At 42.0% G+C, this 23073-nt stretch overlaps 2 protein-coding genes across 4 annotated transcripts; one reads left to right on the top strand and one right to left on the bottom strand.

Annotated features, from left to right (window-relative positions):
• Nucleotides 1-753: 753 nt before the first annotated feature.
• Nucleotides 754-13238, bottom strand: LOC135496913 (prolyl 4-hydroxylase subunit alpha-1-like). 3 transcript variants are annotated; one of them, XM_064786497.1, is made up of 12 exons: nucleotides 13099-13238; nucleotides 10370-10533; nucleotides 8773-8907; nucleotides 7526-7731; nucleotides 7019-7219; nucleotides 6164-6328; nucleotides 5309-5376; nucleotides 3347-3473; nucleotides 2883-2933; nucleotides 2365-2442; nucleotides 1553-1718; nucleotides 754-1090 (listed from the first exon to the last, which is right to left on the bottom strand). In XM_064786497.1, exons 2-12 carry the CDS (start codon nucleotides 10374-10376, stop codon nucleotides 1014-1016), a joined length of 1281 nt encoding a protein of 426 aa, XP_064642567.1. In that variant the 5' UTR covers nucleotides 10377-10533; nucleotides 13099-13238; the 3' UTR covers nucleotides 754-1013. The 3 variants fall into 3 exon arrangements, with proteins under 3 accessions (XP_064642567.1, XP_064642566.1, XP_064642568.1); XM_064786496.1 differs by lacking the exon at nucleotides 13099-13238 and adding an exon at nucleotides 11067-11270; XM_064786498.1 differs by lacking the exons at nucleotides 10370-10533; nucleotides 13099-13238 and adding an exon at nucleotides 10057-10094.
• On the top strand, nucleotides 12814-21268 carry LOC135496911 (prolyl 4-hydroxylase subunit alpha-2-like). Its single transcript, XM_064786495.1, has 12 exons — nucleotides 12814-13060; nucleotides 15137-15300; nucleotides 16740-16880; nucleotides 17073-17278; nucleotides 18116-18316; nucleotides 18806-18970; nucleotides 19462-19529; nucleotides 19658-19775; nucleotides 19950-20000; nucleotides 20250-20345; nucleotides 20565-20730; nucleotides 21081-21268. Exons 1-12 carry the CDS (start codon nucleotides 12858-12860, stop codon nucleotides 21155-21157), a joined length of 1656 nt encoding a protein of 551 aa, XP_064642565.1. The 5' UTR covers nucleotides 12814-12857; the 3' UTR covers nucleotides 21158-21268.
• Nucleotides 21269-23073: the final 1805 nt, after the last annotated feature.

The raw sequence follows: 23073 nt of genomic DNA, 5'->3' as shown, positions 1-23073 counted from the left end.
GGGCGCGGGGGTGCGAACGACACTGCCCTTTCTGGGAAAATCTCTGACTCGGAATTGGAGCGTGAAAATCACATTTAAATGACCTCGAAACTCACAAAAATTTGTGCGCACCTTCGGGATTTCCTCAGGCAAGTCATGGCAGTTGTTAGCCCGGGTATATGATCTTGAGAGCGATCGGAGTGCGTGAATATGCGTATAATTACGGTCAGTTAAACAAATAAAGTCTCGGAAGGTGCACAAGTTCATGATCAACTGATCATTTTCTGGAGTTAATTGGCTAGATGCATATCAAATCTTTACTGGCGTGACTTCTCCGTTATATGAAGCAGGCATGCGGGTGGAAGAACAAGTGTATTGACTTGCGAGAGTAGCTGATTTGAGATGAACATCATCTGACCAGTTCTGGTCATATATCTTGACTCATTGTCTGATGTCAGTTCAGGTCGAGTCCTACGGAGCCGTCGCTTAGTAAGTATTTTGCACAACGTCAGCCAATTTTCCGATAAAATCAATACCCTGGTGTTAGATTTCCAAATAAACCGATAGAAGTTGATTTGGACCAGACCTTCATGCCAGGAGAGACGTAAGCTTATTGCTTTGAAGCGTACGCACATGACTGAGATTCAGAAAAACGTGTCTAAAAATGTATCTTTCAGCGCTCCTAAACAATAGAGGAAACACTAAAGACAGGTACACTGGTCGTAATTTAGTGATTTGGTGATTTTTATTTAGTGACTTACGGGGCCCCTGGCTTTTCACGATTAATTCTGATGAAATATTCCACCTCACGTCCTTGAAAACAATAGAAAGGCAGACTTATACGTCCTTATCACCTTCATTGTGCACTTATCTCAAACAAATCGGGATGGATTACAATACTGATGAAATGATGGTAATACAATGTACATGTATATTGAAATTACACAAGCGAGAAAAACTTCTCATATTCCTCTGCCTCAGACACTCAGGTCTGCAGGAATCGACGCCAGTTCGCTCTACAGATCTTGGATCATCTAGAGACCCTGTTTGTTATCCGGCAGACATGGCTTGCTAAAGACTTGTTGGTTGTAGGCAAACCAAAGGTTGGCGACTGAAAAGACACGGTAAAGGTGTAAAAGTAATATTCGAGTGTGAACATCTTTGCGAGAAAAAGAAGAAGCCGAAATTCATGGGCTTGGTTGTTGTTTGTCTGCTCAACGGCTCTCGAGTGGGAGAATAATCCTAAAAGTCAATACGATTGTTTTCCCGGGACTGACTTGTAGTGATAATGCCGTTAAATAAGGTGATCTATGTCGTTAACACGACAAGGGTTTTCAATTTTCAATATAGAATCTGTCTTAAACGACTATAGTTGCATCGCCTTTTCAACAATCGAAGATGCTACTCCAACAATTTTTTTAGGTGCCATTTTTTCCAGGGAAACACAATATGACTGAATGAAAAATGCATTAGGACAGCCAAGTCGACTGCGCGTTATCCGAAGCAGTGCTTCAAGAGAGGGTCTGGTCATTATTATCGAGAAATTTATAAGGGAATTCATTGTTTCACTTACTCCATTTCGACCCGATAGCCACCGGGCAACCGGCGTGCAGTGTTAGCCTGTCGGGTGTGCCGTCTCTGTTCAAGTTGTACCACAGGGCAGCACTCCCCTTCAGATTGGGGACGCGGACACCCAGATGTGGGAAGACAGTGGCGCCACCGTATTCGACGTCACTCAGCTGAAAGGAATAAGATGTCTGATGGACATAATTGTGCCAAGGATTAACATGCAAAGGCTCTCTCATCCTATATTATGTCCATATGTATCCTATACGCAATAGATGAGGGCACGGGGTTACTTCTGTCGTGACTCAACTTGATTTTCAACGGAGCTGATTTTGGAGCCGTTGTTAACTAGTGGCACCGAGAATTCCTAAAGCCTAGGCTTTATTTATTCTTGGTGGCACGGATTCACGGCTTGCGGTCAAGAGGTCCCTGGTTCGAACCCCACAGACAGCGTGATAGACAGAACGCTAAGTCTAACTTGGCTTACAACCCATATGGATACCGGACCGAAATGCTTAGATTGTAGCCACCTTGGATTGTAGCGCTGAATTAGCCACTCATCTAATGTCCATATAAGTAAAAGGCGAATGACACCTCTACCGCAGTTGATAAAAGACAATAAAACCAAACATTAACTTTTGATTCATTGCCTGTGTACCACTTAAACTGGTACATGTATTTTGTTCTACTTTTCAGTCATGTTGTAAGCTTCTCGGACCCGGTTTTTTGCATGCATGTTGGACCCTGATATTTTTATAGGTCTAAACTTGACAATCATGTAATGGTGGATTCGATCCGTCTGGTGATTATTTTACTCACATATAATAGCCATGTGGCGATTCTGTCTCCAAGTGGGCTCAGATTATTCACATCATATTCGTCATCTTTATATGTACCCTGGAGAGGAACGTAACAATGATAAATAAAGGGTAGCCTACATTGGACAAACTGCATGGTGGTAATTGTAGACGGTTTTGCCCGCCCCACTACAAGGAGGACGGTAATCGCCCTCGAATGGTGGCGTTTCTTTCGCCAGGCCGAAAGTAAACAATTTTATCGTAATGATTATTTCCACAAGTCACCCTACGCACAGTGATTGGCCAATTGGTCCCAAATTGGTTGTTTCCATTCCATTTGTCAATGGCCTCTCTCATCAGGACACCTCTCTACTAAGGACAAAACTTGTCAGTTCCCAGGGTCCAGCATAGAGAGGTTCCATGGTAATTTGAATAAAGTGGAATCGCAGAACCAAACACTAATTGAGAAAAATATACATGACATAATTTCGACATCGTTTTATCTCTTGCGCCGCTGAAATAGCAGGTTGTTCCACTTACTATAATGTCTACGTGTGGTCCATACATGCCTCCGATACCATAGTTGAGAACCTAGAAAAATTAGCAGAAGGATACTCAATTGAAGTGAAAACCAAAATCTGGCCAATACCAAGCTTGTAAGTGCTAATATTTGATGAAATAAAAAGTGTCGGACGGGTATTTTACTCAACCAGAAGAGGAAGTTGTTGGTTTGTTCCACAGAAACTCTTCTAAGCATTCCGCACCAGATTGTATGCAACTTGCACCGCACCGGATTGTCAGGTCATGACCGTCGGAGAACTTGATGTCACTCGACTGCCTCGAACAACCACGTGAGCTGGCCTGGCTTGAAAGTAAAAAGTATTGTCTCAGAGTAACAGAGTGGGGGTTAGAGTTTTGGTGTATAATGTACAAGTGTGTGAGTGTGCGTGTGTTTATTTATTCCAGTGGTTCTGAGAGAGGCGTCGCACTAGCATGGCCTTTACCTGCATGCCACTGAAGCCTGGCAATCCATCCACTAACTCAATTTTCAGTCCTGAGAGCTGCTGGGCTCGTTTGTACACTCTGGGGAGTACGTCGCCAGCGTCCGGGTCTAACCCATATAACCAGGAACTGAAAAAGTGAGCAAGTGTTCTATGTTTTGTCGATAGGAAATGCTTTTGTGGCAATTCACAGCGCAGTGAATCCTTTTGATAGACCTGCTGTACTATTCTATTGATCCTTGCCTCAAAATCAATGAGGGTTTTGTGGTGTCAGCATTCTCAGTACAGAAATACAAACCCTTCTTCAGCGAAGTCCAATGGTCATTCTTAGAGTCCCCCGGATAAGCCATATTTTGTTTCTGGGTGGTTCTCATTCATTCTTGGCACATGAGTAGATGGAGGCTTATTATAAACCGCGAGATGAGAAATCGCGAGATGAGTAATCATTATTTTCTGACAATAACCATTTCTAACACTGCATGTTCACTTCTCCGTTCAATGAAAGAAGGCAGAAGACAATACAAAGGTTATATGCAACAGCATGTTCATCTTGACCACAAAGGTTTTTGCAACTTATAAAGAGATACTGTGAGTATAATACAACGAGGTTCAGGATGCTGCATGTATCAAGATTATTTTCACGTTACGCCTGGCGGCACAAGTCACCATACACAAGATTCACCGTAAGATTTACCGATAACTCAGGGCATGTACCTGGTGAACGTCTGGTTATCCCTAAAAATAGCGCGGGATAGTCTGACAATCGAAACTAGACTATAGATTAGGTTAAATTCCACACATCGCAACCGCATTAATTAGGCAGTCAAGCGAACACCTGCCCCTTCATCGTGCCTCTTGCTACCAGTCTTGCGATATCGGGGATACGGATTTTTGTTGTTGTAAATGTTTAGTGTCTGGTAAACCGCAAACGACTTGCCATTTTTCTATGGATGACACTTAAACATGTTAAACAAATAATGAAATAGATAAAAATGAAATAAATAATAAGGAGGAGGGTAAGGATCAGTTAGGACAAGGCTTGCATTAGCATTGGTATGACAATAACAAAGTCATCGTTTAAGCTGTAGCCTAGAATAATGATGATAGAAAAACCGGTTTCCGCTGCAGAATTTATTAAACAACAGAAATGACTAAGACGCGACTGTTGAAGCCAACACAAAATCATTCCGTGGCTTGTCCTTATATATCATGTGTCACCTCCACCTGTTAGTACATTCCCGGTGTTGATATTTCAGTATCAGGACTATACTGCCCACCCAATAAATAGCAACAGTCTGAATGACAAGAGGAAACTGAAAGTAATTATATTGGCAGCTGTGAAACTAACCTGCAATATGAACATCAAGAATAAATCCTAAAGTGGGCTTAATATGCATTATAATAAAGGATGGCCCCTTTTGAAGCATTTTTCTGGCAGTTTAGATTTTCAACATCGTGTTTAATCCGGATTTATTATTTACATGGTTTCTCCAAATGTTTGCCTCATCAAGTTGTTAAGTTTTATTTGACAAATAAGAGTATTTTTTTATGGGGAAAAATAGTTTTTTTACTAAGTGCAGAAATTAGACGAATTTAAAAAAGCTCTCTGCAACGCCATCGACAATTGTATACGGATATGCATGCTGCTGAAAATACACCAAGGGCGATTCTCGCAAAAGAGCGAAATTACACATACATGTACTGACATACATGTACACATTGAATGGCGTTAGTTCGTCAAAAGTACTATGACAATTGATTTCGGTTTTGAAACGTGCACAAAGGCTTGAAGTACAGTGCATGTATTTCCTTCTTAAATGTCGTCTGTCGCAGAATTCGTTTCAAGAAATTAATCATCAAAGTCAGGTGGTGCGATTTATATCCTGAGACAGCCACCTAACGATCAATATTGAAATAATCAGTAAGTTACATGACCAGTACTAAATGTCTAATTATTATATTTACGTTCTGCTAATGCGGAATTCCCCAGTGTTAGGATAGCCCTCAAGATGAGTTATCGTCGATCTCTCCAACTGAAATACAAAAAGCGAGTAACTATATTCGGCGACCTTGACTGCCGCAGCTGCGTGCGTGCGAAATCAACAATTGGGCTGAAGACGAGTGGTGCAAAAACTTAATGGTTGGCGTGAGACAGAAATTCGGATACTAAACCAAGGGAACTAAGGGGTAACCTAAAATTGATTGGTGCCTTGAGAGATGAAATCAATCTTCACAATTTTCTTCTCTTCGTTTTCCCCCAAACCTCTGGAGGAGTCATTCAATCAAAATAGGGCGCTGATTGCAGACGTCAGTGATAGACTTAGAAGCGGGCATAACAGGATGCAATACCACCCAGCTATTCCACAAGTTCAGAATGGGAGACAAAGACCAATGCTCTTGCAATACGGGGCCGATGACAACAACTCACGTGCTACAGGACCGCCATCTGCCTAAAGTCCACAGACAAGAAATCTGGCCAAATGGTGCTAACATGCAGGATGAACTGTGTGGAGACTGGCGAAATCGCGGAGAACGACTGTGTATACACCCGACGAACATGATTGTCGTATGAGGTGGAAATGAACACCAGCGCTAGTAACAAAATTTGAAGATATATCTTTTGGGCAGTTACAAGTATTTGCAAGGCAGTTCCAACGTCATCAGCATACGAACAATTCCTGAAATATTTTGCGGGCGAAACCTCCGGTATCTTTGCTGAATGTTCAGACATACCCCGCGACTAACACTGTGCGTGCTTGTGGATAATTTTTTTAACCAAATACATGTACTAAATATTATCATAGTAAGATGCCTACTTACGTTCTTTCTCGCAAGTTTCCGAATTTCGTTTTGCTCGCCCTCGTACACGACATCGTGAAATATGTAGATGTTAGGGTTGACGTGGAGGACCTCGATCTTGGCGAGATGATAAGGAATGGCCGAGGGTTTTGTGAAGCAGCGAAGATGCCTGATAACATTCGCTGGCTGTAAGAATTATGTTGTATGACCATGAAATGCTAAACCATTTGTAATAGCTGATATGAATAAAACACTAGCAACTCCTTTTATCTTAAACACTGTATGTATATAGATGCACACATGGCCCTTCTGTACAAAATCATAGCAAAAGCATTTTCTAGACCATTGTGTAAGTTAATACAACAGATAGATAAGAAGAGAGATTTTACCGCCGTTCGTTCCCTACCCCTTTTTACTTGATTCTCCTGTTGATGGTGTGGGGTCCATTTTTCTGGTAATTTCACTTCCTTCATATTTAAAAACACCATATTCAATTTTGTTAAAGGGCAGGGGTTCAAATTGGTCGTCCTCATGTGACTATATGCACGGTTATTGGACAGGGCCGTGTTAAATTTAAGGATTAAGAAAGTAATTCCTCGTGCCAAAATGAATAGTTTCGGTTAAGTGTCAAATGGAAGAGACGCAGATGAGCCACGGTGGTGTAGGGGCTCGGGGCTCTTACTAGCGGTCATGACGTACCTGGTTCGATCCCCACTATGGCACGAGTCTTTGCCTGACAGGCCCTACTCCACCCAGGTGTATAAATGGATGTAAAATTATCTAGCTAATTGCTAACGATTTGTCATTAGCCTAGAATGGTACCGCGATATTTAAACGTGCAGATTACACGTCCGTTTTCCCAACTTCTCTATTTACCTTCTCAGGAACTTCCCCTCTACAAAGACTTTCATATTGATCCTGATCCAAGTGAAATTGCTTGTGTGGTACGATCTCCCTGGATGGATAGGTGGCGTTTTTCTCTTTGTAGTATCCCAATAAGTCCTGGAAATATTCGCTCTGTGGTTCCATTCGAGCAACGGTTTCCGCCGTAAACGCTGCCAAGTGGTGGTCTCCGAACTATAATAGAATCCGGGGTTCAGAAATTGTGACAGTTTGGAGAAACATCTTTGTTATGCAGTCTGCACTATGCAACGAGAACTGGAACCGGAACGTATTGGGCATCAGCCTCAGACACCCAGATGAGAACCGACAACACACTGAAACATTCGGTAACCTTCTGTCCTCGGTTCAAAACATTCACAAAACGCACACGCGCACCCTTCAATGCATACATACTAAATAAACGGTCCTTGTTAGTTTCATGAAAGAGCTTTTCACTCCGGGACGTCGGGACTGGCACCCCTCAACCCTAATCGTATATACCTTGTCGTAAACCTCCGCAAGTTTCAACGCCACCTTTGCATAACTCGTCGCACCTGGTCCTCCGACCTCACCCATCCAGAGGCGAGTGGCCGCCTCCTCTAACCACTTGACAGCTGACCAGGGTCGCCAGTTTTCCACTCCAATCATGGCTATATCATACATATCTTCAACTGTCAGCGGCTCAGAGGGAATCCCCTGTATGCTTCCTGGAAAAACAAATTTATTAAAAAGCTACCAGGAAGACTGTGGAATACAGATCTTAATCAATCTAGCAATTTTACCTCCCTATGAAATGCAGAGAGCCTCCGTGTGTTCTCGCTGAAGCTTTCAATCCATTTATAAGGTCTAGCATTGCAACTTTCCTCTGAAAATTAGAGAACTTTCGCGCTGAAGCTTTCAATGTGTCACCCATATTGATAGGCTTTCACTTCGTCGCCAACAGGTGTCTATTCATTGACAGCCTTTAATTTCGACACCTATATTAATAAGCCTTTAACTTAGTCACCTATATTAATAAGCCTTTAACTTAGTCACCTATATTAATAAGCCTTTAACTTAGTCACCTATATTAATAAGCCTTTAATTTCGTCACCTATATTAATAAGCCTTTAACTTCGTCACCTATATTAATAAGCCTTTAACTTAGTCACCTATATTAATAAGCCTTTAACTTAGTCACCTATATTAATAAGCCTTTAACTTAGTCACCTATATTAATGAGCTCTCACTTCGTCACCTATATTAATAAGCCTTTTACTTAGTCACCTGTATCAATAAGCTTTCACTTCGTCGCCTATACTAACAAGCTTCGTCACCTATATTGATAAGACCTATATTAATTAGCTGTCACCTCGGTACCTATATTGATAAAGCTTTCACTTCGTCGCCAACTACAGTAGTTTCTACTCATTGATAGCCTTTAACTTCGTCACCTATATTGATAAGCTTTCACTTCGTCACTCACATACTGATCAACGTTCACTTCGTCACATAAATTGATACATGTAAGCTTCCATTTCGCTATCCATTTGAATATATTGATATCTACGGTAATTAAAAAAAGGAGTGATAAGAAAGGGACCGGAGCTGAATAGAGTATGGCTTTAATAAACGATACCTGTTGCCCAATAGTTTCGCTTACCCAAGTGAACCTCTAAGAATATTTCAAACGTAGCAACTTTCTAAGCCGAAGCAAATTTAATGTTGATAGTTCGACCTGCTATTATAAACTGCTCCAAGCTACATACCGTTTGCAATCTCTTGAAAGCTCAATTGGTAGAATTTATCTAACCGTAGGAACCCCAAGGAAGCAGCAGTCAGGTCGGTGCGACTCGGCCAAAGGAGGTACTCATCGAACAAGTCGACAAGCATACCTGCATATTCTGAAGAGAAGGTTACAAATATGACAATGAAATCTAAATCAAAACGAAAGAACAAGCACGCTTGCTGGATATGTCGTGATTTATGATATAATCGCTAAATACTTCATACTGGTGTTGCACATCAAAGATAAGGTGGCCGTTCATGCTATGCAATGACTGTGTGTGTGTGAGGGGTAGGGTATTTTGAGAATATAGGACCCATTTACAGCTTCATCAAGGCTAACGCACATGATTTAATTTTCTTATTCGTTGTATACATGTACATGCAAAAACATGTCACTAAAAGTATAAAAAAAGATGAGACGAACAAACGTTAAGGTTAACGTAATGAGGAACCGGAGGAACTAAAACTACAGACGGCGCTGAGGCACAACTCAGTTTTGACACTAGAGGCGCCGCGATCGCTCCAACAGGAAAGTCGCTTCATTTCGTGACATTTGCTGGTCCCCGACTGACAAAACATAAGCTTTTTCTCCGTAATGCCTTCAAATTGTTGTGTTGATGGTTGCCCAAATGAAGGAGGGCATACCTTCCCAAAAGATCATGAAAGGAGAAGGTTGTGCAGTGCGCCGAATTGACAATGACAGATATTGGCAGCCCGTCATGAAATCTACTGTCGTCTGCTACGCCCATTTCGATGAATCTGATTATGTTGAACACACTTGGACAGGTTTGTAAGCCTAAATACCTACGTCATGCATGTATGTGATGAATAAGGTGATGGACCCGATTTTAGTTTAAAAATGAACCTGATAACCCCGGTGCTGAACTGAATTTGAAGCCTCATCATAACATTGTTTACAACCACATACTGTAACAGTAGCCTACATTACACTACATGCATGCATGATCCATCATCATCATGCACCATGCATGATGATGCATGTGATGTTAGGCCTGCTTTGCAGTACCTGCACCTGTAAACTATCTCTCGACTCAGTGAATCAATGTAGAATATTATTTCAAGTTTCCCTTCAATTTCAGGTACTGTTCCACTACAGAGAAAGCTGAAAAGCACTGCTGTGCCCCATATTTTTCCACCAGGACACCGAAATACATACAATACATACCAAACGCCGATACTATAGGACTAACATACCACACGTCTGCATGGTCTACCACACAGGTGGCATAACCAAAGATTATTACCTCTCAATAAGCTCCTTCTTGCGACCTAACAACTTGGCCCCCAGTTTCTTTAGTTCTATTTTCATATCACGCAATGAACATGATGAAAGCTGATCACTGCAGCTCGGTTGGCAAAGATTCACGGCCATGTTTACTTTAGAAGCGATCGCGGCGCCTCCAGTGTCAAAACTGAGTTGTGCCTCAGCGCCGCCTATAATCTTAGTTCTCACGCCGGTTCCTAATTGAATCACTATTTTACATGTACGTGTATGAGCTTATGTATATATAGTTACACTAACAGCTTAACTTAATTACTCGTAGGCGTATCCCTTACCGATCATGTCTTCCCCTAAGTAATAAAAGTGTTGAGTATGAAATCTCCAATCCACCACGCAGCGCTTGATGAAGTGATAGATATGGATGGGATGTTGGAGATACACCGCCAGGGCATCTTCGTCATCATATTTTTGATGGAGTTCGTTTGTTTTTGCGAGAAAACTGAAGTATGAGATGGGATAGTTTCTTTATCAAAATGTGCAGGGCATTTGAAAATGAAGTGAACATGATAAACCCATAAAAACATCAAAGTGTATTTCGTTTCCCCCGCCGTGGACTAAAAAAACCATCTGTCCAGACGATTTTTTGAGGCACCGCATTGAAGCAAATTTTTGGATTTTGTGGTATCCAAGTGTAAGTTTCATTCATTCATTCAACATAGCTTTTTAGATGTTTTCTAGATATTCGACCTTTCAGAGAACGTCTATACCATGTCGAACAATGGGATAGGCGTTCACATCGACGTTTTGGGTGGTGGGGGGGGGGGGGGGGGGGATGCGAAAACTCCCTTATATTTAGACACCCGGATACTCATAATGTATATACAGATCTCACCAGAGAATATATTCTTATGAACAGATGATGCACCCGTGCTATATCCGAAAATTACAAATTCATAATATAAAACTTTACGTCGATAATACAACAAAATCGTTCAAAACGTTAGAAGGGTGCTGACATATTCTATTGCCTACCTTTTAAACTCGTCGAGCGAGTGGATGTCGTACGGATAGCTGATAGTGCTCGTGTTAAAGTCTTTCAAGACCTCATCCGCATCTTTGAGCACCTCTCTCTCCAGTCCCCACGCATCTTGGACAGATTGGATCGAACTGTAAATCTCGGAGAAAACTTGCGGAAAGGAAATCACCAGAAAACACAGGATTGTTAAACGTAGCATATTGTCTAATCATGCATATACTGTATACGTGGGAGACAATCGCAATCGATTGAACTCAGACTGAAGTTGTCAGGAGGATAATATGTGATTTAAACAGATTGATGTTCTACAGTAAAAGGACAAGCAAATGAGGTTTTAGTTTCTGACAGGTCTAAAGAATGACTTGTTTTCGGTTGGAATAGAGGGAGATTTCGCGAAGCCCCTATCCCATTGCATTCCAGATCGTAAACAATGGAATAGGCGTGAGTGTTAACGTTTCGGCGGCTTTGCAAAAACTCCCTTGGCAATCTTACACCAGAAAATATTTATTTTAGAACGACTTTTTAAGATACGACAAGACTGAATATGTCATCCATTTTCCCGTTATTAAGTAGTCAATTTTTTTTTTGTTTTCGTTTAACAAAGTGATTTTAATACGAAATTCATGACGCCGTTTTTTGGGGGTCGCGTTTTTTTCTACCTCTTGTCTTCTTCTTCTTCCGCGTTCAAACCGCAGTAACCATCACACCCTGAGGTCGTGTGCGGGCTCAGGCCATATGTTCCACCTTCAGTTTATAAGAGGACAGAATGTAGTCGGCGAGCATTTAGTCCCCGTGACTATATTCACAATAAGGAGTTAGATACCGCGCCTTACGATCTTGCATCAAGTGTTGTCGGAGTATGCATTGCATTGTACGGAGTTAGTCAATTTACGTAAATATCAATATATATGTAAATACACATCAAGACTTTCACTCCAAAATATTAAGGACACTCAGCCGGTAGATTTAACAAAATCAAAAAATGTGCAGACTGCAGTCTCCCCCCAGGCTAGAGGAAGGACGAACTTTGATAAAGAAACGAACTATTCAGAGTATGATGATGATGATGATGACAATGACGATGACGATGACAACGATGACGACGACGACGACGACGAAGCCAATGGATCGGGGGGGGGGGGGGGATAACGGAAGTACAGTATCATCCAGAAGTAATACATGTGTATCGCTTAACGCGCGTATTAAACAATGCCGTAACGGCCTTTTTCCACATTGTAGGCGTCATCGTGACCGCGATAACGCGATAACGCGAAACACGTGCGTAGTGCGCCGCTTATTACAATAACATATTCCACATAAGCGTACATGTACATGTAGGCGTCGAGCGGATCGCTATTTGTTTCACTCTTTACCTGTCAACTCAATCCCGCAGATGATTTTGACCAATCGCAAAGCATCAGACAGCCAATTCTATTATAAACGACGTGTTTTTTATTGATAAAAATGAACTTATTTTAACTCAATGTCATTATATGTCAACTGTAATACCTGGTCAAAAAGTGACCAGTATGAGTAATTGCTAGTCGTTATAATCATGATTTATTCTAAAAGTCCGTTGTCCAATTTACTTCCAATTTGTGTCCATGTTTCAGAACAATTAAGCTTACATAGTTCCCCTCAACTTCATTTCAAGTTTACGACGTCACCAACACCGGACGCGTCAGCTTTATTAAATGTTGAATTATACTTCAACTCACCTGTCACATGTATATATTATTCGATGCAGACGCGTCTGTAATTGACAATATCTAGCTTAACCTAGCAGCATGTTGGCTCGTGGTACCCTATGTCTCGTCTTGCTTTCTCTTCCTGCGGCTTTCTCCGAGATCTACAGTTCAATTGAATCGGTGAAAAATGCCTGGGTACGGGAGAAAGTGGCACTCCAAGACGCGCTCGATTTCTTGAACGGATTCGATGTATCCAGTATTCCCACTCCGTACAACATCCATTCGCTTGACGGGTTCAAACGGTAGGTAAAGATTTCGACAAATGTCAGAAATTGATTACCTGATACATGTACGGCTGCTCAGAAAAAACGTTAGGTTATTGTTCGTTATGGAGCCGGGGAACGGGCCGGTTTGACTAGTATTGCCCCATTGGTGTTAAACATATGCTTGGTACCAGTGTAATTACTATAACTGTGCACCTACTACTCTCAAGTTTGCATTTGAAAATTTTCTATTTACATGTACGGTATGTCTTACCTACAACATGCAGGTCACGCACCCTCGTCTATGGTAGGCCGTAGGGGACATTAATGCCGATTTAAGTTCTAGAACATAATTATTTATTGTCTAGCACGTAAATCAGCCTATCACAGAGCATGAATTTAGTTCTAGCACGTTAATCAACCAATCGGTGACCAGGAATAATGGTCTAGCACGTAAATCAGCCTATCACAGAGCAGGAATTTAGTTCTAGCACGTTAATCAACCAATCGGTGACCAGGAATAATGGTCTAGCACATAAATCAGCCTATCACAGTGCAGGAATTAAGTTCTAGCACGTTAATCAACCAATCGCTGACCAGGAATAATGGTCTAGCACATAAATAGCTATGGTGATTGGCATGAGGGCCGTGTTGGACATAAATTCATTACGGTCTAGAACATAAATCAGCCAATGGCAACCATCGTTTCAAACATTTCATATTTCCCGCGTGCCAAAAAAGTATCACAGGCAGCTCAGTTTACTTTACAACAAGCATTCACGCTGCTTCGAAAATTATCGTAAAATTTGTGAACATCATTCAGGCGGCGCGCCATTTCATAATTTACAGGCTGAGATTTGGTTAACTGAAAAGTTTTGACAATTCAATCCAATATGGCCACAGATAACACACCACGAGTGCGCCCGGAAAATCACGAAGATATCCGAAGTAGACAATTTTTTGAAACGATGGTTGCAATTGGCTGATTTATGTTCTAGACCGTAATGAATTTATGTCCAACACGGCCCTCATGCCAATCACCATAGCTATTTATGTGCTAGACCATTATTCCTGGTCAGCGATTGGTTGATTAACGTGCTAGAACTTAATTCCTGCACTGTGATAGGCTGATTTATGTGCTAGACCATTATTCCTGGTCAGCAATTGGTTGATTAACGTGCTAGAACTAAATTTCTGCACTGTGATAGGCTGATTAATGTTCTAGACCATTATTCCTGGTCAGCGATTGGTTGATTAACGTGCAAGAACTAAATTCCTGCACTGTGATAGGCTGATTTAAGTGCTAGACCATTATTCCTGGTCACCGATTGGTTGATTAACGTGCTAGAACTAAATTCCTGCTCTGTGATAGGCTGATTTACGTGCTAGACCATTATTCCTGGTCAGCGATTGGTTGATTAACGTGCTAGAACTTAATTCCTGCACTGTGATAGGCTGATTTATGTGCTAGACCATTATTCCTGGTCACCGATTGGTTGATTAACGTGCTAGAACTAAATTCCTGCTCTGTGATAGGCTGATTTACGTGCTAGACCGCCATTATTCCTGGTCACCGATTGGTTGATTAACGTGCTAGAACTAAATTCCTGCACTGTGATAGGCTGATTTACGTGCTAGACCATTATTCCTGGTCACCGATTGGTTGATTAACGTGCTAGAACTAAATTCCTGCACTGTGATAGGCTGATTTACGTGCAAGACAATAAATGATTATGTTCTAGAACTTAAATCGGCATTAATGTCCCCTACGGCCTGACATACTCGTCCGCCCCGTCCTGGCATGCTGCGACACAAAAATAATAATAAAAACATCGAGCTTGAATAACTCCTAAATTATCTTGATAAATGTATTTATCAATTTTCTGCCACATGTACAAAATGTACATGTAGCTGAGGTCAATACTTTCTGCTTTCGATGTGTTTGACCTTATGAGCAGCATTAGTTATTGCCGAATGAGCCGATTTACGTATTTTTACACTACTGCACCCGAGCGGATTTATGGAGGAGCCACCCATGGTCACTAATCGAATTCGGCTTCCTTTTAACCAAACTGCAAAGTCGCCTGTCCACTTAGTACATGTATATGATTTCAGCTTCATCGCAGAAACAAATGAAACCCACATGACATATGACGAGGAAGACTCCATGGAGGCGTATCTAAGACACCCCATTCATATCTATCACTTCATCAAGCGCTGTGTGGACGATTGGAGATTTCATACCCAGCACTTGTTATACATCTCAGAAGAAAAACATGGTAAGAAAAAAGTACATGTGATAAAAGAACTTCTGACAGATGTTGTCCTTTCACGGTCGCGTGTACAACTCCAGGGCCCGGTTGTTCAAAAGAAGTTAAATTTCATTGATGTTAAGTTAAATATCAACGTTAAATTCCTTAACTTGGCGTTAGCTAACTTGGCGTTAAATTTGGGTTGTTCAAAACAACGTTGGGGTAAACTAACGCTAATGTTAGTAAATATTGCATCTTGGTTCACTGATGTTAGTTGCCATGGTAGGTATAGGTAATCAAGTTAAAGATAACGTTAGATTTAACTTAGGGTTTTAGGTAAGTTAAATCTAACGTTAAAGATAACGCCAATGTTAGGCTAATATTGTTTGAACAACTCAAAATAAAACTTGACGTTATCTTAACGCAAAGTCAGGAATTTTAACGTTAAGTTATCTTTAAAAATGTATTTCTTCTTTTGAACAACCGGGCCCAGGACTGGTAGTGCTTATATCGGCAGCCATACACTCGTACAGTCACGAAACATAAATGTTTACAATTCCAGACGTCTATGTAACTGTGCGTAATGATGTCGGCATTGTAGTACGGTATTCACCTGACGATAATTAATCAGCTTCTGTCACGAACAGCACAGGGACTCGAAATAAGCTGATGAATAAAACTTAATATTCATTAGGACATTGTTGGATGTACATAGTATATGTATATGATGAGTACCAAATGTTATAATGTGATGACAAAAGAGACATCAACCAGACGGCACACTAAAAGCTATACGAAACTGGGGGAAACAGCTGCGGGCATATCATTTCAAGACTGCTCTCGGCGAATAGAACGTAGATCTGCATAATAAAAAGAGCCAAACAGCATGCAGTATATGATGATATTTCTTCATTGTGAGCAGAAAAAAAACAAGTGAAAAAAATATTTTGGGCTTAGAAATGTTTTCTTCCTTCAGAGTTGAATTTTTTCATAAGTTAAAAATTCAGAAAAATTTTCAAAGCCAAATATTTTATTGGACTGATGATGTTTCTTCATTTTGAGCAGAAAAAAAAACAAGTGAAAAAAGTATTTGGACTTGAAAATTTGCCCTAATCCATTTCTTAACAGAAATCATGGCAGCATTAGTCTTTTCACAGCAATTAGGCCCTTTAGTCGGATTTGAGGGGTGAATTTGGTCATTGGGACCGTCCAATCCAGTGGTCATGGTCTGGGTACCGGGGTGGTCGTGTTACCGGGGGCCTTGTAATGGTAATGAGAGAGGAAACCATTCGGGACCGGCGATTCTCGGTCGTCATAGCGGGATGGTCGCGTTACCGGGGTGGTCGCCGACCGGGGTTCCACTGTACTTGCTTTTGACTTCAAAGTTCTACCCAAAAAAGGGCGGTTGTAAAGTAACGTTAGAATCACATTTGTAATTTTCTCTTTTTCCTCCATTTCTCTGACAGTAATGGATTACGTGGATAGACTCAATGATATGTTCGAACAGGACAACCTCTGGCCAAGAAGGGGCGACTTGACTGCTGCTTCCTTGGGTTTGATACGGTTACATCGGACCTACGAGTTCAGCTTTGACGAGATGGCTGGCGGTATGTAACACACATGAGCAATACGGTATATAGAGTGCCCGCGCTAAATCTTTTTTTGTGATAGGATAGGACTATCTTGGCATACATGTATAGCTCAAAGGCCTAAACGTCGTTTGCTAGGACCTCAAATTTGTAAAAAAAATTAAGATGCCTGAAATCTTTGTTGCGGTTTGAAAACTTTTTTTCTAACAGGAAACATAAATGGGATTCCATCGGAGCCCCTTACGGTTGAGGATATGTATAACATAGCCTTGGTTGGGGTGGACAACTGGAGGCCCTGGTCAGCTTTGAAGTGGATCCTCGCGGTGTCTCAACGACTGAGGGCGGGTGAGGTCGGTGGACCGAGCGCGACCAGTTATGAAAAGGTGCGGCTGAAGTTGGCGGAACTTTTCGATAAGGTAGGGGAAACAAACACGTGTTGTGGATAACTTTGGAAATGACCACAACCTTACAACAATGATTATGCAAATATGAAACCCTCCTACCCGAAGAAATATATACCTTCTAGCTGATCAACGATTGTTGAAGAATTCGCTCCAGGAGATATACCAAAACCTTTAAGACTACCCTTGTTTACAGCAAAAAAATGGTTTTCCCCATGTCTCCGACAACACGGGCCTGAAATACATGTTACAGCGAAGTCAGGTTGTTAGCTCTGTTTTGTCCTCGCTGCCTCTCCACATGACCAAAGCCTTCAAGAGCATAACCAGACCTAAATGGAGAAGACATTTCCTATAGTAAAATGTCTCGATAAGTCCAGCATCAGTGGCAGATTGGTGAGAGCGCCGGGCTGATAACCAGGAGGTCGTATAGGTTCGATATTCGAAAGGATCGACACTGTTTCACCTTTGTTTCCTTGGGCACGGCGCTTAACCCTATTTGCTTCTCTCCACCCAGGAGTAAATGGGTAGCAGGCTTGCCTGGGAAGTTAACCTGCGATAGACCATGGAGGTATTATTGCATCCTGTCCAGGGGGAGTAATACCCTCAGTCGCTATGCTACGTAAACCGGGATAAGCTCTGGCTCTTCGCGGCTCGGACAATAGCCCAGCCGACTTTAACTTTCTTAAGTCCAGCATGAATATTTATCGATATTGGTAGCCCTTTGTTAACTCTTTACTCTTTCAGGACGCCAATTGGCTGGATGATTATTTACGACTAAGAAGTGCTTGAATATTGATTACAGTGGCTGGATGGTTATTTTCCGACTAAAAAGTCCTTAAATATTGATTTCAGTTTGGTAACTACCACTTGGCCGCACGGGCAGCGGAAACAATACCTAGGACAGACGCAGAGAGGGAATTCTTCAAAGAGTTAATAACATACTATAAGAACAGGAACGCTACGAACTCGTCAAACAATATCGTACCTCATAAGCAGTTTTCCACCGTACACAGCACTTATGAAAGGTATTGCAGAGGAGACATTCCGGAGAAGGTAATGCTTCATACCAATCACTAATCACTCCAGAGAGTTTTTACTAATCTTTTTAGTTGGAACATCTAATTAATGGTTAGTTTTTACAAATTTCATAGTTGGTACAATAGGAACTACCAAATTGGTTGTTATTACTAATAAATTTTAAGAGTGTAAAGAGAGGTTTTAAGATAATGGACTTGTTGCCTTAGGGATTCAGCAAAGGCCTGTTACAAACGCAGGAGTGCTGCGTATCCGTCTAATGATATCGCACTTTGTCGTTTTCCGACGTCCAGGATTGAGGCTTCGGGTCCGCCCGACACGTGACTTGTACTAATTTACCAGAGAAGAGGAGCATCTTTGATCGCCATAAATGTAACTACTTTTTCAGTTTTGCGCACACGCGCGTATGAAAAAAACTTCATGTGTGTTTTCAGAAAATTTGTTTTGGCCAGGGTAAAATTTGGATTGACGGTTGATTAAAAAGGTAACGTGTCGTAATCTTTACAGCCAGCGAATGTCACCCAGCATCTCCGCTGCTTCACCAGACCCTCGGCCGTTCCTTATCATTTGGCCAAGATCGAGGTCCTCCACATCAACCCTAACATCTACATGTTTCACGATGTCGTATACGAGGGCGAGCAACAGGAAATAAAGCAAATGGCCAAAGAACGTGTAAGGCACCGGATCCGGCTGGAAATATCTAGACCCCAAAGCAGTGTACAGTAGTCAAATGACATCCCACAGCCGCAATCAGCCTCATTTGCGAGTGTCCTCGCTCACTTGACCCTATCAAGACTCTGACATTATCATTATCATCCGCAGACAATGGAGTTGTTTCTCCATACAGATGCGTCCGAGTCCGGCCTACTGTTTTATGTCAGCACGCATCGCGCCGAGTGAGTTTGCGCAGTGCAGTCCTCGTCCTGGTTTATAGGCTTGCGAACCAGTAATGGCAAAGTCCAGTGCCCTCTGAGCAGGTGTGTCGGTTTCCACACACAGGACACCGACCAAACCTGCTCCAAGGGCGTTGACTGTCAAAATATGTTGAGCATCATAGTAGTCATTGTCTTGTTTTGAGAAAATGTTGAAATCTTAATTCATCACCCATTAAGCTAATGCACTTCAAAACCACAATTGCTAATCAACAGCCCTCTAACTTTCAGCTCGTGCGATCCACAGTGGCTGCGGCAGAAGGATTTTCAAGAATTGCGGATTACCGGATAAGCGAAACGTAAGCATTTCTTTCTTTGTTGACCTTTATCTCGTTCGCGTTGACGTTTCGGGGGCTATGCGAAAAGTCCCTATTGAACGAGGCACCCGATACCAAATAATGATTGAATCGAATCGATCTTTTTCTAGTGCCTGGCTGGACAAGGAAGAAGATACAGTCCTCCCTAAAGTGTTCAAACGAGTCCAGCAGCTTTCGGGATTTAGAGTAGATGAGCTGGACGGAAAACCTGGCTCAGAGAACCTGCAGGTAAGGCCAACTGTAACCATGGTTACTTATCTCCTTCAGCTGAGTCCATTATCAGACTCAACGCACTAGTGACGAAACTTGTTTGAAACCGGCGTTACAACTTTTGAATGCATGAATACATACTTGTAGTCTGTCAGGTGGACTCACCTCACTACATGTAGCTTCTCCCAACAGGTTCTCAACTATGGTATCGGAGGCATGTACGGCCCACACGCAGATTTCTTGGTAAGTGTTGAAATGAATAATTCCATTAAGAAAAATATGGATCTCGGCCCGACGCGGTCTCTTTGAGGAGGATTGGTGTGTTGAATAGAAAACAAGGCTGTTCTTTATAGAGACAATCAATACATTTATTTTGAAGGCCACGAAGAATTGACAGATTTGGCAGATTGCTTTGTAAGGTCCGAGGAAAATGTGCAAATTGTACGAAGTTCACTCTTTAGAATTGTTGTTGTTGTTGTTGTTGTTTTTCAGCGAAAATACCCTGATGAGAAATTCTATCTCAATAAAGGCGAGGGGGACGATGAGATGAGTCAAATTGGAGACAGAATTGCCACGTGGATGTTCTACGTAAGTGCCCTAAAATGATATCATCCCGGCCTTTATCTCAGGTATTATTTCTGATGTGAGTAGACCAACTGTGGAAAGGATACTGATCGAAAGGCAGTGTAGATAAATAGCAAAGAAATTAATCTGTATAAATCGGCCTACGACTTCATGAAAGGAGTGGCCACGCAAATAAAAATCAATTTATATCAATACAATGTAGCTGATATTTATTGATTTCAGCTAAACGACGTCGAGTATGGTGGCGCCACTGTCTTCCCAATTGCGGGTGCACGCGTCTTGCCTGTGAAGGGGAGCGCAACACTCTGGTACAACCTTAACAGAGATGGCGACCCTGATGTACGGACACTCCACGCTGGTTGCCCGGTGGCTATAGGGTCCAAATGGCGTAAGTTGACAGCTGAATATCCTTTGTGTCTTCTCCTAAAGCAATGCATTTAATGAAGTTTATAGAATTGTGTGTCGAGCGCTTCGATCAAAACCCCACTCGGGACACTGCCGTCCGTTGTCGGAATAAGCTTTGCCAATGGGGGGGGGGAGTATCCTTATATTTTTTTTATGTTATGACCCCTTACATACCGAGCAACATGGTCAACGAATTATTTTGTATGATTTCTTTGCTCGACTAATAATATTCAGTTTGAGCTTGTCCAAAAAAAGAAAGATCATTCCCATGGTTAACAGGAAACAATAGCAGTTAAGGCATTTAACATCATACTGTCTTTCGTTTCTTTTCAGTTGGAAATATATGGTTTCGATATAATCAACAAGCCTTCAATAAGCGTTGCCTGCCGGGTAATGAACATGCTCTCTAGTCTAGGGTCTCAGCAGGTGGACTGACGATGCCGAAGAAAGATTACAATTCTAAAGATGAAGCAAAAACACTCATATGTTTAATAATAAAATCGAATTTCCCTGACTAACGATATGGTGTACGTCGTGATTTATTTTTCCCGCATGTACGGCTGCGAAAGAGAGCGTTAGAGATACGGACGCACAGTTCGTGGCAGCATGTTATGGTATGGTTGTTGCAGTCAATGATGTATCTGATGTCTCTTCAGGTCTCGTGTTCTGATATCATGGTGAAAATGAGACACATTTTTCCTAAGAGTGGAGACAAGGTCCACCCTGTAGAAACATGGTGCACTACGTTGGGATAGTACACATCTAGAACAGACAAAGCACGCATAGTGAAGGGACATGGCACATCCAGCAAAGACTTGGTACACTCTCTGGTAACATGGCGAGCTATGAAGGGGGGCACATCCAGAAGAGATAATGGTGAACTACTGCCTCATTGGAGCGACGGTAAAATACACAAGCCCGTTGCGGTGGAAAAAAGAAATGTCCTCGTTTTTCACTTTCGCTCCGATGTCTTTGAACAGGGTGAACAGGCTAGCGCCATCTGAGCTAAAAAAAGTGGAACTACCCAACAGCTTAGAGGTTGAATAGCACCTCCAGAAGCAAGCAACAGCGCCACCCGTAGCAGAAACAAGAACTGCTTAGTGACGTCATGGTTTCCATATACGGCACTCACTTGCATATTTTTACAACCTTATTTACTCCGAGTTATAAATATGCCAGTAGCACGTGGATCATGCCGGTGTGACAGCGGATATAGTCCCCCTGGAGTCATAGTCCGGAAGCATTGTATTTGACCAATTAAGCAGCATGATCTATTGTACCGTTAACCCTAACCAAAACATTTAGCAATGCGGGCTATTGTTATACGGACTATCAGCCCTAGGACTACTATCCCCGCCACACCGGGCGGCGCTGTCAGGTGTTTCCACTATGGGTTACATAATCGGCTACAAAGAGGTCAATGTTCTAGTAAATGAAGTTAGCAATGATAGCGAAAGAATGTTAGTGTATGTTACGCAGTCAATAGCGATAGAAGTGAGTTGGAGAGAGAATAAAATGGAAAATGGAAAATGGAGAGAATAGTAGTATGGATTTTGAGTCGCCGGTGGATTCTGGGCCGATGGAGAGCGAGGCCCCTGATCCGAACAGTACAGAAGAAATGGAGCAGCATATTATCCAAGACTTGTTTGACAACCATGACGACTCAAGATATTTGCCAGAATTGCGGGCAATGAACATGAGTGAAGAGGCGATGGGGCCATTCCAGCCAAGTGACCTGTCACTGCTGATGGGGAATGTCGGAACCCCTAGAGACGCTGGTCTCGTCAGTACGCCAACGGTATGGTACCTTACAGATCCGCAAGGGACGCGTTACCGAAAATGTTGCAAAAATCAATAACGCGATCGTAAATATTGTCATATTTTTCAACATGAGAGTATGTAAATGATACGCAAACGGTAAACCAATGAAAGGCCAGTATCTATTGAACCATACAAGTGATTTGGGGGCCTTGAAACTCCTTATATTTTATCAATGAAACCTTATTCCCGCCTAAGGTTTTTACCGGGCCGTGCAAAACTCCCCTTTTTTTCCGGGCACTTCCCTTTAAAATTAAAAAATGCCCAGTTTTGGGTGGAAATTCCCCCCTTTAACGGGGAACGAGTTATTTCATAAACCCCAAACATGATACTCACGACTGTTAGATCACAGCTTATCTTTATCAAAACTTACATACTTTCCACGACCTTTATATATATTGCAAATTCTCGGCATTAATCTTATGGTTTTAACGCCACACGTTTCAGCTACGTTCCAGGTCAACTGTCTCATGCTGCCACCTCTTAGTGAGGAGAATAACTAATATTC

This window comes from Lineus longissimus, chromosome 12, assembly GCF_910592395.1.
Source record: "Lineus longissimus chromosome 12, tnLinLong1.2, whole genome shotgun sequence".
In the NCBI taxonomy this organism is placed as follows: domain Eukaryota; kingdom Metazoa; phylum Nemertea; class Pilidiophora; order Heteronemertea; family Lineidae; genus Lineus; species Lineus longissimus.
The sequence above is the reverse complement of the archived record's forward strand: the minus strand, read 5'-3'. Positions and strand labels throughout refer to the sequence as shown.